We start from the raw sequence: 16,519 nt of genomic DNA, 5'->3' as shown, positions 1-16,519 counted from the left end.
CCCTGCCCTGCGGGAGGGAGCTCACATTCCCAGGACTCGGGGAGGGAGCAGCTCCCCGTAGCCCAGTCACATTCCAGGTCGGTCATTTTCCTGAGCCCAGATGTTTGCTAATGAGCTGGGGTAGAGAGCTTTCAGCCCTCTACCCCAGCTCTGGGCCCCACATTACCTCGGCCCCAAGAGGCTGGCCCAGGGCCAGCAGGCTCTGGCTTCAAGCCCGTGCCCAGGGCCAGCCAGGCCTGTTGGGGCAACTGGCGCACCGCTGCCAACCAGGTGCATCTCCGTGTGCTTGGAGACTCTGACGTGACAGGTTCTGCCTTTCCTGCTGGGGCCCCACCACCCTGGGTCCTGGTGGTGCAGCATCCTTGCTGCAGCCTGATGGAGGGGCTCTGAGGCAGCCAAGAGGCTGTGGTGGGCAAAGGAGCATGGGCTTCGCAGTTGATGGGTCCGGATTCAAGTCTGGACTCTGTCCATCACTAGTGGTGTGATCTTGGGCAGGTAGCTAGGCTTCTGATGCCTTGATTTTTCTCATCTGTAAAATGGGAATGATGATAGGATTATGGTCAGGTTTCCATACAATAAAGCAGGCATAGTGCTTGGTATAATGCCTGGCACAAAGTGATAGCTGTTGATAGTATTAACAAGTTACTTTCCAGACCCCTTGTTCACATGGTAACCCTCCTGTAATTACCAGTCTTCACCACACAGGTGTGACCCAGTCCCAAACCCCATGTCCTTGATTAGGTGGCTGGGTGGCTGAACTGTCAAGGGCTTCTACTTCAGGCTGTCTGTATGACTTGACACGCTCATTAGGCTACCCAACTGGCTTCTTACAGTGGGCTGGGTTCTTACAAAATGTAGACATCCAGTCCCCACCCCACCTGGGATGCACATTGAGAGTGGCAGTGGTGAGCACAATGGTCAGTGTTTCCTGAGTGCCTACTGTGTACCAGGCAGTGAGGCTACACCTGGTGGGATGTGTTCCTCCAGCAGACGGTAGCTGGCATCCCCTTTACTGTGTGACTTTAGGCCAGTTACTTAACCTCTCTCTCTTGGTCTTGGTACTTTCACTTATGAAATGGGGATAACAATACTGTTTATTTCACAGACTTATTGTGTGGGTGGAAAGTGCTTCGAATGGGACCAGGCACGTAGTATAGGAAGGTGCTCAATATGCCTGAGCTATTATGAGCATTATTACATTTATACTCATGGAAACATTTATGGGGGATATTAATTACTTAATTCAGCCAAATATATTGTACCCCTTGTTTGCCAAGCCCCGGGGACACTGACACAGGTGATCCCTGCCCTCAAGGAGCCCACAGTCAAGTGGAGGAAAGAGATCTACTCAACTAGTCTAGAGGGAAATTACCATGAACAGAGGGTATGTATCCTGTGCTTCCAGGATCACACCGTAGAAGGGAGGGGTTTATGCTACTTGGGTCTTGGGAAGGCTTTCCAATCTGGTGCTTGAAGAGTGCCTTTACTAGGAGATGAAAAGAGGGGAAGGGAACCCCAGGCAGAGGGAACAGCACAAGCAAGAGCTAGGAGGCATAGAGACGCAGTACTGGGTTTGGAGAGGCAGATAGGTCAGCGTACACCATGGAATTATCAACAGGCCACTAGGAGCCACTGGGATGCTCAGCAACCTGTGACATCGGAAGAGCAGGGCTGCTTCCATCTGGGGGCTTCCAGCCAGGCTGGGGTGAGATGCATGGACACCCACCACTGTGGTAGAACGCAAAATTCCTAAATCTCGTCTCAGGACCGGGCTACTACTTTTCAGGAGCAAAGCTATTTTCTCACTTCACTGGCACACCAAAGAGAGAGGGCACGACCGAAACCCGCCCGAGTGCCCAAGTACAGGCTGATAAGCTGGGTACCCCCGTACCCAACAGCTGAGGCTGGGACGCCGCGCTGGGTGCTCTGCTCTTCCCAGGAGTCAGAGAAGTGAGTTCAGTTTCCGACGTTCCGGATAGTCCTTCTCGGGACTCTCAGACCCTTCTCTGCACACTTAAGCCAAGTGCCTGGCGCTGAGGTGAGGCCGGGCGGAGGTCGAGTGACACTAGGGAACTAAGAGCGCGGACCAGCCCCGGGTCGCACGGCCGGGAGCGGATAGGTTGGGCGCACCGCAGGACTGAGGGAGGACAGTCTCCTGGTGCCGCGGCTCGGTGGACTGGGGCGCCACAACCTCGGAGCAAGACTGCAGCACCCGGTTCCCACAAAAAGGAATACTTCCATCTTTGTCACCCGGAGGCCTGGCACGGCCCGATGGCCGGGCTGGGGGAAAGTTGGGAGAGAAGTCCGAGCGCAGAGAAATCCGGCGGAGGGCGCTTTAGAACGAGCCGGGGCGCCGGGCTCTCTGCCCTGCCCCTAGGGCGCCGATCAGGGCGGCCCCGGTAGCTCCGCCGCGCCGTCGGACCGCGCCGGAGCCCGGCCCGGGGCTCGAGGGCGACGGGGAGAAGGGGCCGGGGCCCCGGGCGGCTGAGGCGCCCCCTCCTGCGCGCCCGGAGGGAGCGGCCCAGCGCGCCCGCCCGCTCTTTCTTTTTCGCGTCCCTCCCTCCACTGCCCCCGCCCTCGCTCCCTATTTGGAGCGGAGACACCCCTGACGTCGGAGCCGCTCGGCTCGCCGCTCCCCCGCACCGCGCGCCCGCCCGGGGCCGCAGACAGCGCGCAGCGCAGCCCAGCCGAGCCTCGCGGGGCCGCCGCCAGCCCTGCCGGCCGCCTCCCCGAGCCTCCCGGGGGCGCCGAGCCTGCCCCCCGCGGCCCGCAGACAGCTCCGCAGGAACCGGCGGGCGCGCCGCGCTTCCCACCGCCGCCGCGCGCGCGGTAAGTCCCGCCCGGGCCGGCACGCGGGCGCCCAGCTTCCAGAGGCTTCGGCCGCAGGCGCAGCGCCGCGCCCCCGGCCCGCCCGCCAGCCCAGGGCACCGTGCGGAGGCGCCGCCGCCGAGCCCGGGAACACTGGGGGCTCGGGGCGCCGGGTCTGGGGACGTGGGCGCGGCACGGGGTGGCCAGGGAGCACCCCTGCGCCCCGAGCCGGTCCCCCGACTCAACAGGGGTTTCCATTTCTCGGTAGGAGTTCCGCGGCCAAGAGAGAAAGGGAGGGAGATGCGCGGCCGAGAGAAAGCCGGGCGGGTCGAGGGCGGGTCGGGCCGCGCGGCCGCCGGGGCAGCGCCCGGAGCTCGGCCGCGGGGCTCGCGCGTCCCCGCTGCTCTGTCCGGGCCTCGCCGCGCCGCGAGCCTCTCCACTCCCGTACGTTTCTGCCTCCTTTTTGTCTCTCTCTGTGTTTCTGTCTCCCCATCTGCGTGTCTCCGTCTATTTCCGTTCCTCTCTTTATCTGGTTCTGGCCCCTTTCTTTCTGTTTCTCCGCTTCTGCCTGTTTTCCATTTCCCTGGGTTTGTGCCTCTGCCTTTATGTTTTCTCTCCGTCTCTCCGCCTGCCCCGCTGTGGGAGTCTCTCTCTGAGTTCCTGCGTCTTCCTGGTCCCCCGCCCTCAAATTCGGACAGCGCTCCCAGCCCGGGTCGGAGGCACGGGGCCCCCACCGGGGCTCGTGAATAGTTTCCTAGACCTGGTAAAAGAAGCGAAACCCTCCTCCTACCTTCCGCCTGCCCCGGGGGACTGGCCTGGGTCATCCCCCTGGAATTGAGTCTGGGGCAGGGGAGCCAGCCTTTCCGGGGGCTCAGTTTTCTTAAGAGTTCCACCCCCGCGAGGCGGCCTGGACAACTGGGCCGTGCTGCCGGCCACCTGCCCGCCCCGCTCCCTGGGCGGGGCGATTCTGATCTTTTACACGCCGCAGTAAAGGGGGCAGCTGGCCGCCTTGGCGTGGCCAGGGGGTTGGCCGGCACCCGGGGAGAAGGGCACATTTTCAGGCTTTCCGAGGTCCTCGCCCAGCTGGAGGACACCAGCCTGTAACTACGGGAACCCCAGGAAAACAGAGGTCAGGGCCGGAGGCCAAAGGCTGGGCGCTGACGGGGGATGGGGGTGGGGAAGCAATTTGTCAACAAGGAGCCCCTCACCCTTTGTTACTGTGGAAACCACCAGCCTCCTGAAACTCCTCCCGTTGCTGGGGCCGCTTGGGTGTGGTTTGCCTTTGGTTGGGGCCAAAGAAAAGGCGAGGCTGGAGCATTTCGTCGGTGACCCCCCCATCCCCACCCTTGCGAGCTGGACCTCTTTCTCTTGGGCCTGTGTGCTAGAGCGTGGACCCAGGAGGATGTGCTGTGCATTAGCCGCATATATCTTCATCCTTTTAGAGTGAAATTTCCAACTGAGTTCTGTCCTCCTCCCCACCCCCACCCCCAAGGGCCGCAGACTGTGGGAGCGGGCAGGGATGCTGGTGAAGTCTGCAGTGGGACTTCTGCTGAGCAGATGTGTAGGCCGGCCCTGCAGCGGCTCGTTAGCATCGATTTGTTTTGGAGACAGCTTTCAGTCAGGAGGGTCTGCGGGCAGGCGGGCCGTGGTCTGGGCTGGGGGGCTGTAGCCAGGGAGGTGGAGCTGCTTGGCAGAGATGGGCAGGCCTTTGGGGCACGGGCTTGGCCCTGCGTGTCCGCCCCGGACGGTTGGTTCATGCTCTGCCAGCGCTGAGGGAAGGAAGGAAGCCACCCTGTGGTGACTGGGGTCATGGAATCACAGTGGCCTTAAGCAGCGCGCTGGAGCCAGGCTCCTCTTGAGGGAATCTGCTAGGATGGACTTTCCCAGGCCGTGCTTCCCATTTCACAGGGGCAAATGGGAGGCCTGGGCAGGTGAAACGAGTGGTCAGAGGCCTCTAAACACTGTACTGTCCTGCCTCCAGGCACACAGGGAGTCAGCGGGTGAGCTTGGGCCTGAACTTGTCCTTGGACCCCAGAGTGGGCCTGCTGAGCTGATCAGGGCTGGGGTCTGACCCTGGCTCGCCCCTCCCTTCAGTTGCACCATTCAAGGAAGTCCCCTGCGCTCATTCCAAGACCTGCGGCGGTTGCCTCACTCCTGCTGACCCCCAAGCCTAGGGCTGCGGCCACAGATGCCACACCCTCTGCACCCAGCAGCATGTACGCCCCGGCAGCCAGGCCCAGCCTGTTTGCTCGAAGTTGCTGGTCTCTCTGGGACCCTTTCCCTTCAGTCAGTGGCCCAAGAATTAGAGTCTGAGTGGGATCTTCCTCTCCGCTCCCACCCTGGCAGCACAGACAGTTCCTAAAACCCTCGCCCAGCCATCATCTTGTTTGAGTTTCCCCTAAACCCATTTTCTTGGAGGCAGATGCAACCCCAGGGTTTAGATATTCTCAGGACGCATTCAGGATCCAGTGGGAGGGAGGGGGAGGGGTAAGGGAGGGGTAAGGGGGTGTGGGGGAGGGGGGAGGGGGAGACAGAAGGGTGTAGGCAGAGTTTAGGGAGAGTGAGCAGCCCTGGGTGACTCAAAGCTAGCACTCGTAGTGACCTCTGCTGAGGACATCCTGTGACAGGTGTCCTCTCCTGAAATTTCCATGCCCTCTTCAGTTCAATTCTCACAACTGCCCTAAGAGGCAGCTACCCCCACTTTGCAGGTGAGGAAACTGAGGCACAGAAAAGTTAAAGGGGCTGAGCTAGGGTTTGAACTGGGGTCTGTCACAGTCCGTTGTGAATAAAGGAGACCCAGACCCGGCCCTTTGTGTGTGTCAGGGTGGGGCAGGGGGTGGGGGGAGAACAGGGAGAGGAAGGGACTGGGAGCATCTGGTCTGATCAGTTTGAAAAAATAACTCACCCCACACCCCACATGCTTTCTGTGCGAATCCAGACGTCACCAGAGCCCACAGGTAGAAACTTCCATCTGAATCCGCTGGGGCCTTAGGTGGGAAGGATTTCCAGAGGAGGTTTCGGAAAGCAGAAGTTAAAGTTGGGGAGAGGCTTGCCTTCTTCTAAGCATTTGCTGGCCCTGCCCTCCAGCTGTTCCCACACCAGGCTGGTTGCTGGGAACCGAAGGCCTGGTGTGTGTGTGTGTGTGTGTGTGTGTGTGTGTGTGTGTTTGGGGGTGAGTGGACCATTGTACCAAGAACATTCTGGGGTACCTGGCCTTAAGGACCCTGAATATTCAGATTTATCCCAAAGAGGAAACGGGGAGGGTGATTATTCACTTGTTTTACTAAATCGACTCCTTGTTGTGCAATGGGTGCTCTACGGTGGGTGCGGACGGGCCAGAGGTCTTCCTTGAAATCTAGGCCCCTCTGGTGAATTTCAGGTTTGATTCCAGGCACTAGGCCTAGGCAGTGGGGTGGGTGACCCCTGTCTGCATTGCTGTTACGGGGGACCCTTCCCTGGGGAGTTGGGGGGCTCTTGACCTGGCTGGTCCTCAGAATCATGTGGGGGTGAATACAGATGCCTGGGTTGCACCCCACAACCCAGAGTGTGGGGTCGGGATATCTAGGGCTGGGGCCCGGGCTTCTGAGTTGTTGGCAAGCATCTCAGGGAAGATGCTAGGTTCTGGTAGGCATGAAACGTAGAGAGGACTCCACAGGCCCGACCCCGAAGCCTGAGTTCTTGCTGCTCCACCCCCGTCCTTCCCCAGGAAGCTGCCGGGGCAGGTGTCCTGTGTCTGCTCACTGCCCTCGTCCCCTGCGTGGGAGACATGGGCCGGCACTTCCTTGTTCTGTGCCTCAGTTTCCACGGGGCTGGAGTGGGTCGGCTGTGTCCCCTCCCCTGCCCCAGGGGCCTTCTCTCTGTGTTGCTGGCAGCCTCAGATGTGTCAGGTGTCGGCACAAGGCCTCTGAGGATCCGGAGGGCTTGGATTGGGGAGTGGACGGTGGGGTGATAGGAAGGTACCCACCCTGGGCTGAGGGTGCCCTGGTTGTGGCCTCCCCACAACTCGGAGGAAGGGCGGCGCCGTACCTTCTGCAAGGCTCCAGGGAGCCAGGGGCTGGCCACGGCCGCATGCTCCTCTGCAGGGGAGTCCAGGCTGGGATTTGAACTCTGCCCCATGGGGCGCCCGTGCTTCCAACCCTGGCTGTGGCTGAGCCCCGGAGTGCTGACGGGTAAGAGACGCAGCTGCTGGCGCGGGAAGCCCCGGCCTCTTGCTTGCTCCAGGTCATTCCCCGTCGCCCTGTCTTCCTCTTCTGTGAAACTCTTGGTGGTTACCCTGCTGCTGTCCAGTTCAAATCTTAGCTTTAGTGAATGCTAACTGTGTCAGCTTGGGCAAATCTCTTTTGCAAACCCAGTGCCTCGGTTTCTTCATCCGTAAAATGGGGGAAATACCATATCTGTCTCCTAGGGTTGTTATAAGGACCAAATAAGTGAATATACATAAAAGCCTTAGAACGGTATCTGGCCCACAGTTAGCAGCAGCTCTTACTACTAGGAGGCTGGGAGGGCTGTGCTGGGCTCATACCCGTAAACCCCCTTTCTGGCCTTGCCCGTGCAGTTCCCTCAGCCACGGGTAACTAATTGTACTCTTGAGTTCAATCCAGAATGGAGAATCTCTCCTCCCCCGGCCCCTCCAGCTGTCTGACTGCCCCGCACTGAACAGCTGCTTCCTCTTCACCCACCTCCCTCGACCTCCCCTCCAGGCTCTGAGCTCCCCAGGGCCCCACCCTCGCTGCCCTCTCCGCCCTCCTAGAAGGTGCCTGGTAAACCATTGTCAAACTGCAGGGAACCGCCTGGCCTGGGGAAGGGCACTGCTTGGCCTGACTTGCTGGGGGCCTCGGGACAACCCCTCTGCAAAGCAAGAGGATCGGCCTGGGGGTTCCCCTTCCCGCCCTGGCGTTCTGGGACTCCCGTGACTTGTCGTGTGACCTTCAGGGCGGGAGGAAGGGATGAGAATCTGGGTGAGGCTCTCAAGTCTCAGGAAGGAAGGTCCGACTGCTGGATCAAAAAAAAAAAAAAAAAATCAGCTGAGCTGCTGCCTGAAAAAACAAAACACAAGCCAACAAAAAATAAAACCTGCTAGCAAAGAGCCGAGTCCAGTGTGAAGGGGGGGCAGCAGGGGTTCTTGGGGGCTGGACGGGGGTGTGTGTGGGAGACCGGCCCTGCGTCCCCCCCGGCTCCCTGCTCCAGCATCCAGCTTTGGCTCTGATGCCAGCCCAGGCCTCCCCACCATCCCCCCGGGGGAAGGGAACTGGCCTGAGGTGGGTCCCTGCTGGGTGCTGGGTACTTTCATCGCATCCTCCCAGTCATTTTCAAGGAAAGGGCTCTGCTCCCCGTTTTAGGGCTGAGGTCGGTGGGTGCAGAGAGGCAGACTGTACTTCCGGAAGTCACGCAGCTCCTAGGTGGGAGGCCTGGGACTTGAACTTAAGAGGCTCCCGGGGCCATGCTTCGGCTGGAGCTCAGGGCTGCTGGCCTGGGGAGGCCGAGCGCGGCCTGGCCCCTCCTCTGAGGTCCCAGCCAGGGCTTGGTGAGAGGCCGGACCTGGTGGGTTGGGTTATAGCACCCCCTCTGTGGGCCTAGCTGACCTTTAGCTGTGCCCTAGAGAGGGGGGTAGATAAGGGAGGTGGCCTTCTGCCTCAGTTTATCTCATTTCCCCTCGGTGTCTGCTACAACCTGACGCATGATAACCAGTCCTCACCCTCCAGACCAGTGACTCCCCTGAAACACTCACCGGTGTCCCATCTCCCACTACACCTTGTTATTAACCTCAGCCCCCATCTCAACTCCGCTCCCCCTTAGCCTGGCCCATAGCGTCAGTCCTAACCTCTCCTAATCCAAACCCCAAACCAGCCCCAGCGCTCATCTCCAGGCTACTTTCATTACAACCTCAGGCTCCGTTCCCGAGCCTAAGGAAACCTAACATCACCCTCTGCCCCACCTGACCTGGCCTTCCTGAGGGATCCTGATGGGGTCAGGTATAGGACAAAAGTCCCCGGACCTCTCTGAGGTCTCTAGGGGCCAGTCTCGCCTGGGGAGACCCAGGGAGCTCTGGCCTTAGGTGGGTCTCCGCTGGTGTGCTACGGTGGTCGGACCCTGGTGCAGAGGCTGATTCCCCAGGGACAGAAAAGGACCTGGTGGGGTGAGAAAGCCTCCTGGATGCTAAGGGTGTTGAAAAATTAGGTTGCCGGTTAGGAACAAGTCCATTCTGTTTTCTTAGGTTGTGGCTGTACTGAAAACATGGGCTTTGCTGTCCACCTTGTGAGTGAGACCGGAAATGTGTGAGTGAGAGCCTGGGTCATGACACAGACTCCCTTGGGATGGGGCAGACGGTCTGGACTCACCTCCCACTGCTCTCCCCGCTTTACCCCTCCCCACTGGGCTGGGAGCGGGGGTCACCCAGGCGTTGAGATCCAGTGAGGTGGGACTTGTCTCTGCTTCCGGAGACCTCCTGCAGGGAGAAGGGGCAGGACCTGAGCAGAGCTTGCTGGATAGAGAGAGCGGGGCGCTGCAGAGGCGCTCACAGCTCCGCAGGCCGGCCTGGGCCCTCCTTGCAAGCCCAGCTGAGTCAGCCCACGTAGTTAGCCTGCAGGAGCGGGCAAGACCCCCCATCACCTCTCACTTCCCGACTTTTGACCAAATACCTGCCACTCCAGCAGAAGGTGGGCTGAGGGTAGCGTTGTTCGGAATGGCATTTCCAGCCCTGAGCCAGCCTGACTAGTACTGGGCATCTGTGGGACCAGTGGGACCATACTTGGCCCTTGCTCCCACTTCGGCCCCACCCAGGCCCCTCTGGGGACTGTCCCAAGACACAGAATCCCAGTCTGAGCGAGCTGGACCACTTCTTAAGCCTGGCCTGCTTATAAGAACCACCCTGGAAGCTCGTTAAAAAAATGCAGAATCCCACCCCACCCTAGAACTTTCACTTCACTAGGCTTCAGGGAATTCTGACGCTCTACCAGGTTTGGAAACCACCAGTCCAGGGCACCCCACTCATTTCACAGGTGGGGACACAGGCCACAGTGTCCAGGGTCCCACAGCATGTGTGGATTCCAGACTCCCAGTCCAGTGCCTTTTCCCCAATGTCCTGCCCCCAGAGGACCCCTTTGTGAGCATTGCCCTCATTTCCGGATCTCTCTGAAGCCTCCCTCCTCCACAGTTCTTGCAGTGGGAGAGTGGGCGAAACCTACAGAAGATGAAGTTGGGGAACATTGGGAAAATCCCCTTTGAGTCCATGCTTGCGACACACATTCTGCCCTGCACCGCCATCTCCTGGCAGATTCTGGTATTGCCTTATTAGTGCCTCGCTCCATCCAATTCACAGAGGGTCAAGCCCTGGGCTTGGATTGCCTCGCCTCTTGTTTGACTCAGGTGTGAGGTTGGAGCTGGAGATAGTGATGTGTGTGTAGACTCAGGGCTTGGGGCTCTGATGGGGCATCCAAACGAGAAGTACAGTCTAGTTTGGGGTTAGTTTTTTCACCTGAGGTCCACGCATCCAAGGTGGCACAAGAATTCACAGTGACATGAAGATGGTTAGCTTTGCTGACAACCGTGGCAGCATGTCCAGGAGACCTGCTGGCTGGCCAGCCCCTCAAGGACCCACAACATCACAGTGAGGAGGGAGCTAATGATTGCTCAATACTCAACGGGGTGCTTGGAAACTGAGTGTCTGGCTTAGTACTTGCAATAATCATTGCCACACACAGCATCACCATCCCCCTTTAGATGAAGCAAGTGAGGCACAGAGATAAAAAGTAACTTGCTCAAAGCTACAAAGTAAGTTATAAAGATAACTAACACGTGTGGGATGTGTATGATCCGCTAGTCTCTCCACTCAGGGCTTTTCATGAAATACCTTGTTTAATCTCCATCTGATGCTCGTACTATTAGCAGCCCCAGTTTTGAGGTTCATACAGGAGAAATAACTTGTCCAAGATTGTGCTTGGCTGGTAAGTGGCAGAGGTAGGATTTAAACCCAGGCAGTCAGAGCCACGCTGTAACACCACTGCCCCCCTGCCCTCTGCCCAGCCTCCTGGACCCTGCTGGCCTCACCTGCAGTCTGTACTCAGTTCAAGGGCTCCAAAGGTCACGGGCACGATGCTTCGGGTCCTGGTGGGGGCTCTCCTCCCCGCCGTGCTGCTGGCTGCTCCACCGCCCATCAACAAGCTGGCACTGTTCCCGGATAAGAGCGCCTGGTGCGAGGCCAAGAACATCACCCAGATCGTGGGCCACAGCGGCTGTGAGGCCAAGTCCATCCAGAACAGGTGGGATCCCGGGGTGGTGGGTGGAAGGGATGAGGACACGGGCCCAGGAGGGAGGAAGAGGACAGGGCTGCCCATTCTTTCCTCCACCGTGGTGACACGGACGCGGTGGGCTCTCCTCCCGCAGGGCGTGCCTGGGACAGTGCTTCAGCTACAGCGTTCCCAATACCTTCCCGCAGTCTACAGAGTCCCTGGTGCACTGCGACTCGTGCATGCCGGCCCAGTCCATGTGGGAGATCGTGAGTACGGCTGCCCGCTCCCGCCCAGCTTCCGCCCAGAGCCGGCACCGGTCTGGGCCACAAGTGCTTAGTGAGGCCCCACTGTGTGCAGGGTTCGAGCCTCGTGCTGGAGATACAGACATGGTCCTTGTCACGTGATGGCTCACAAGTCCGACACCAGCATGTACAGGACAAGAAGCTCTGTTCTGATGTCAGTCACATGGTGAAATCCTTTCGGTGGCTTCCCATTGTTATAGGATGAGACCAAAATCTTTGCCAGACCCCGTAAGGCCTGTCCACAAGGTGTGGTCTGGCTCACCAGGCTTTCTAGCTTCATCTTGCCCCTCTCACCTTCTTCACTAGCTTGACCCTGACACCAATCCCGCCTCCTTTCAGTCTCTCTTATCTTGTCCGCTTACGACCACTGCAGGGCCTTTGCACATGCTCTTTTCCCTGTTTGGCTTACCTTTCTCCTCCTCCCCCCCTAGTTAAATTCTAGTCATTCCTCTGCGCTTGGCTCAGGCATCATTTTCTCAGAACCCCTTTCCTGATCCCCCAGGCACTGTGTACTTCTGCTTTGAGCATCTGTCACACGCACAGTTTTTCATCTGCATTTGGGTGATTTTGACAAGTCTGTTTCCTCTGCTAGACTCTGAGTTCCTTGAAGGACCATGCCTGTCCTTGTGTCCCCAGAGCTGGCACGGAGAAGGTGCCCTGTGGAAGGAGGGAGGGAGAGACAAGGAGGAAGGAAAGGAAAAAGAAAGGGCAGCTAGTGGCGCGACAACAGGGGAAGAGTGAACACTCACGGGGCTCGTACAGGGCGAGCCTTGGCTGGGTGGGGTGTGGGGGGGTGTTGGGAGGAGCTCGCTGAGGAAGTGATGTCTGGTCTCGGGTCCAAAGGTTGAGTAGAAGTTAAGTGGGCAAAGTCTAGGGCGGTGGGGAGGGGACGGGTGGGGCAAGGACCTCCTAGGCAGAGGGAATGGCATGTGCAAAGTCTCAGGCAGATCAGGCAGGACAGAGTTGGCGGGAATGGGGCAAGGTCAGGGGTGGAGAGAGAGGTCCTCTGGGGGTCAACCTCAAGGTCCTGGGTGGCCTGAGTCAGGAGTCGGTTTTTCTGCGAGAGCAGTGGGAGCCCTGGTGGGGGGAATTTCAGGCAGGGGCGGACCACTTGGGTCCCCTCAAGGTGCCCTCTGGCTACTGTGGGGATGGGCAGGAAAGTGGCAGGACGTGAGGAGACAGGTCAGGTGGCTCCTGCAGGGACTCACCCCCCTCCCCCTGGACGGGCCCAGGTGTCCCAGGTGGCCTCAGGCTTCTGGGGTCTCTGGGATTCTTGGTCCCATGAGGAGTGTTACCCTTGGGGCCTTCCTGCCAGCCCCAGGCCCTTGGAAACCTCTCTCCCCTTCTCTCCTGCCCTCCGCAGGTGACCTTGGAGTGCCCTGGCCATGAGGAGGTGCCCAGGGTGGACAAGCTGGTGGAAAAGATCCTGCACTGCAGCTGCCAGGCATGCGGCAAGGAGCCCAGTCACGAGGGGCTGAGCGTCTATGTGCAGGGCGAGGATGCGCAGGGCTCCCAGCCCGGCCTCCACTCCCACCCGCACCCTGGCGGGCAGCCCCCCGAGCCCGAGGATCCCCCTGGGGTCCCCCATGCAGAGGAAGAGGGGGCTGAGGACTGAGGCCCCCGACTCTTCCTCCCCTCTCGTTCCCTGTGGAATGTGGGGTCTCACCCTCCCGGGGAAGAGTTGGGGGAGAGGCTGAAGCCCCCCTTTGGCACTGGATGGACTTGGATTCAGACTTGGACTTGGAATGCTTCCCGGTTGCCACGGAGATCTGAAGGGGGTGGGACTGGCGCCAAGCTGCACAATTTAATATATTCACGAGTTGGGGGGAAGAAGCAGAGGTCTTCAGGGTTCTTTATCGGAGGGGGGTTCTCTTCTTTTCTGCCTCCTAGACATGTGCCCTGGGGAGGGGGGATAGTTGGCTAAGCTGCTGAGTTGGGGTGAGGCCGTCCAAGACGCGCCAAGGCCCGCACGGCCCCTCGGTGGGGCAGGGCCCTGGGGGTGCAGATGGTGGCGCCGGGCCCTGAGCTGAGGTTGGGCGCCTTGCCAGTGGCAGCCCTGAGGCAGGGCTAGGAAGACCACTGGCAGAAAGAAGCAGGACGCTCCAGCCCCACCGGCTTCCCCAAAGGCCTCGCACCCCCGTCCCCAGGGCAGCTTCTCCCCGGTGGCCCTCCCTCAGTGGCATGGTTGGGAGTCAGGCCTGGGCAGGACCCTGCTGCCTCCCGGCCCTGGAGCTGGGAGCCAGGCTCCCTGCCTGCCTTGGCTTTCGGGGGTGCGGGGGGGGGGGGGAAGGCAGGGGAGGAGGAGCCTTGCTGGGCCAGGGGGAGGGGATGACGCCCTCGACCAGAGGGCATCCTTCCCTCCTCGCCCTCTCCCAGATCTTAGTGCCTCTCCCTGCCCCCCAGGTTCTAGGCCCCTCAAAGCTGATGGAGCCAGCCTCACCCTCTTGGGAAGCTCTTTCTGAATATCGGATGCTGGGGAGGGGTCTCCCTTACCCAGAGGTTCCCAGGAGGGACCTGGGTGGGATGGATTCTGGATGAGCCTCAAGGAACGAGGAAGAGGAGGGGTGAGGGCGCGTGGGGCGGCTGTGTTCACTGTGGCTCTGCAGCTGCCTAGTCCCCTCCCCCCACTCCTCGCAGCCGCACTTTAGCCCTAGAGGGGGTGCGGGGCCCCGGGGTGGGGGCTGGCCAGGCGGGCAGGGAAGAACGCCCCTCAGTACCCACAGCTGCCTGCGTCTGCTCTTCTGTCCCAGGGCTGCTGCCAGCCCCACCAGCCCCCTGCCTGGGGGTGCCCCGGCCCTCACGGCTATTCCGACAAGAGCTTCTGGAGCTTGTAACCAGTAGGATGGACCCCGAGTTTTCTCATGAATAAATTCGTTCAACACCTGTGTTCTCTTCCTCACAGGGCAGCCCTGCTGACTCAGGGCTCCCCAAGGGGCGGGAGTCAGGCTGCACGCACATGGAGCCCTGAGCACCCCTCCCCGCATCCTGGTGGCCCTCACCTTCCCGCCATGATGTGCCCCCCGCCGGCTCCTGGCTCCCCACCTCCTGCCTCCGTCCTTGGCTGTTTCTGGCCTCGCATATACGTTGGTTGGGCCTCCAGAACCCCTTTTCTGTCTTTGACCTTTGATCCCTTAGGCCCATGACGCCTCTTCACCCTCACGGTGACTCTGCATCGGCCCTTCCCTGCTCTCCAGCTGGCTTGGCCTCTGGAGAAGGGGAAACAGACAAAAGCTAATGGTTACAAATGGATATAGGATGTGGGGGGCTGTACTAAGTACTTTATATCAGTTAACTCGCTGAATCCTCACCACCACCCTGCGATGCAAATACTGCCCTTGTTTTACAGAGGAGGCCCCTGAAGTACAGCGGGATGAAGTAATTTGCCCAGGGTTGAGAAATGTCTCCAGTAGGACTTGAACCCAGGCAGTCTGGCTGAATCAGTCTTCTTGGTATAACCTTAGTAACTGCCATTTGCTGACCACCTACTATGTGCGGGGCTGGGTGCTTGACAACTGTGGAGTCCCTTCCCCTTCACGATGACCCTATGGGTTTGAGATCATCACCTGCATGCAGCTGAGCTCGGGGCTCCCCAGATTCTCCATTGAGACGGGGCTGTGGGATGGGTGAGAGCTATGACTCTCCTTCCTTGCACACATTGCTGTGATCACCGATACCAGGCAATTTATAGATACTGTTTCTAATCCACGGAGCATCTTCATTTTGCAAATGTGAACTGAGGCCTTTGTGCCCTGGGAGTGATTCCCCCAGGCTGGGAGGCAGCGGCGCGCGCGGATTCCAGTCTAGCGCCCTCTAATGATAACAGTTGTGTACTACACACACGATTTCCTCCGGGTACCAAGCCTTCCCTTCATGGCGGCTCTGTACAGTTGTGTAGGTTGTGTACTTCCCAACTACAGAATGGCGCTTCTTGCGGTCGTGCAGGACACAACTATCCAGGGTGGTCCTGTGTCCTTCGATGTGGAATTGGGTTGGAGAAAAGTATATCTCTCCTGCACGCAGACCCCAGTGACCTCTCAGTCAGGCAGGGATAAGCCCTGGCCATATTAACAGTCCTTCTATACAGCTGGAGGTGGGGACTGACTGGAGGGCACAGAGAAAGTACTCAGAGACCAGGTCCAAATGAAGGACTTCCTGGGGTGGTGTCCTTGGTACTAGGCCTCTGAGACCTGAGCATCAACTTGGCAGGATGAGTCTTGGTCAGGAGCTGCCTTCTTCCTGTGTATGGAACAAGGTGGGGTATAAATGGATAGATATGTAAAGAAATTAATAAGAGCTGGTTGAAAAGGAGGGAGGCAGGTGGGTTGGCACGGCTGGTGGCAGGCGTGGTGTGCTAGCCAGAGTTCAGACTTCACTCACATCGCAGTAAGAGCCCTGGAGGTGTCTGCACAGAACTGGGTTCCAGCGAGACGAAAAGGAGTCTTGTGGGGGGAGGAGGAGGGGGAGGCTGGAGACCGGCTGGAGACTGCAGTAGTCCAAGCAGGAGGTGATGGAGACCAGAATTGGGTGGGGGCGGGGGAGGCCTAGGGAGGCAGGGCCATGGTAAAGAGGCGGGGCCACACAGGAGAGGCGCTGCTGATTGGATGTGGGAGCAGCGAGTGGGAAGAGCCAGATCTGCGAGAACAGAGAAGCATCTCTAATTGTGCCAGTTTGCCAACGGGAGTGAGATGTGGATTAGTGACGACCAATTTTTCTCTTCTCCAACCTCAAACTGAACCACCAAGACAGCTCAGAAGAAGAATTGAAGGTCCCCCTCCACCATTCTCTCCAATCCCCGCAAGGGTGGCGGGATTGAAAATCTTTACAAGGGATAAACACTGATGCAGCACTGTCCACGCCGGCCCCTCTCCGGATGGGCGGGTAATTAGTACCGGCTTCCCCTCCTTGTTTGCCTATATAGAGCCAATAACTCCCATCTAGTTTTCCTCCCATGCTCGGAGCCTCTGGGAGAATCCTGTCTGCCTGGGTTCAAATCCTGACAGGGCTACTTCCTAGCTGTGTGATCTTGAGCAGGTCACTTAAGATCTCTGAGGCTCAGTTTTCCCATTAGTAAGTTGGGGAATAATGATCGCACCGCCTCATTCCCAGGGTCGTGGGAATGAATCAATGTACATGTAGAGCTTAGAACAGTGCCTGGCATATAATAGAACCTCAATGAATGTC

The 16,519-nt window shown here is 59.1% G+C and overlaps 1 protein-coding gene across 4 annotated transcripts; it reads left to right on the top strand.

Moving 5' to 3' along the window:
- Nucleotides 1-2,489: 2,489 nt before the first annotated feature.
- NBL1 (NBL1, DAN family BMP antagonist) lies at nucleotides 2,490-13,617 on the top strand. Of its 4 annotated transcripts, none has more exons than XM_030763884.2 (5): nucleotides 2,747-2,829; nucleotides 9,023-9,083; nucleotides 10,872-11,066; nucleotides 11,191-11,302; nucleotides 12,702-13,617. In XM_030763884.2, exons 2-5 carry the CDS (start codon nucleotides 9,043-9,045, stop codon nucleotides 12,951-12,953), a joined length of 600 nt encoding a protein of 199 aa, XP_030619744.1. In that variant the 5' UTR covers nucleotides 2,747-2,829; nucleotides 9,023-9,042; the 3' UTR covers nucleotides 12,954-13,617. The 4 variants fall into 4 exon arrangements, with proteins under 4 accessions (XP_089755930.1, XP_089755923.1, XP_030619744.1 ...); XM_022551818.3 differs by lacking the exons at nucleotides 2,747-2,829; nucleotides 9,023-9,083 and adding exons at nucleotides 2,904-4,453; nucleotides 9,220-9,223 and having other exon boundaries at nucleotides 10,878-11,066; XM_089899804.1 differs by lacking the exon at nucleotides 9,023-9,083 and having other exon boundaries at nucleotides 2,490-2,829; nucleotides 10,831-11,066.
- The last annotated feature ends 2,902 nt before the right edge of the window (nucleotides 13,618-16,519 follow it).

Source organism: Delphinapterus leucas, chromosome 1, assembly GCF_059928025.1.
Source record: "Delphinapterus leucas isolate spDelLeu-1000000601 "Yukka" chromosome 1, BTC_Dleu_Yukka2, whole genome shotgun sequence".
Lineage (NCBI taxonomy): Eukaryota > Metazoa > Chordata > Mammalia > Artiodactyla > Monodontidae > Delphinapterus > Delphinapterus leucas.
The sequence above is the reverse complement of the archived record's forward strand: the minus strand, read 5'-3'. Positions and strand labels throughout refer to the sequence as shown.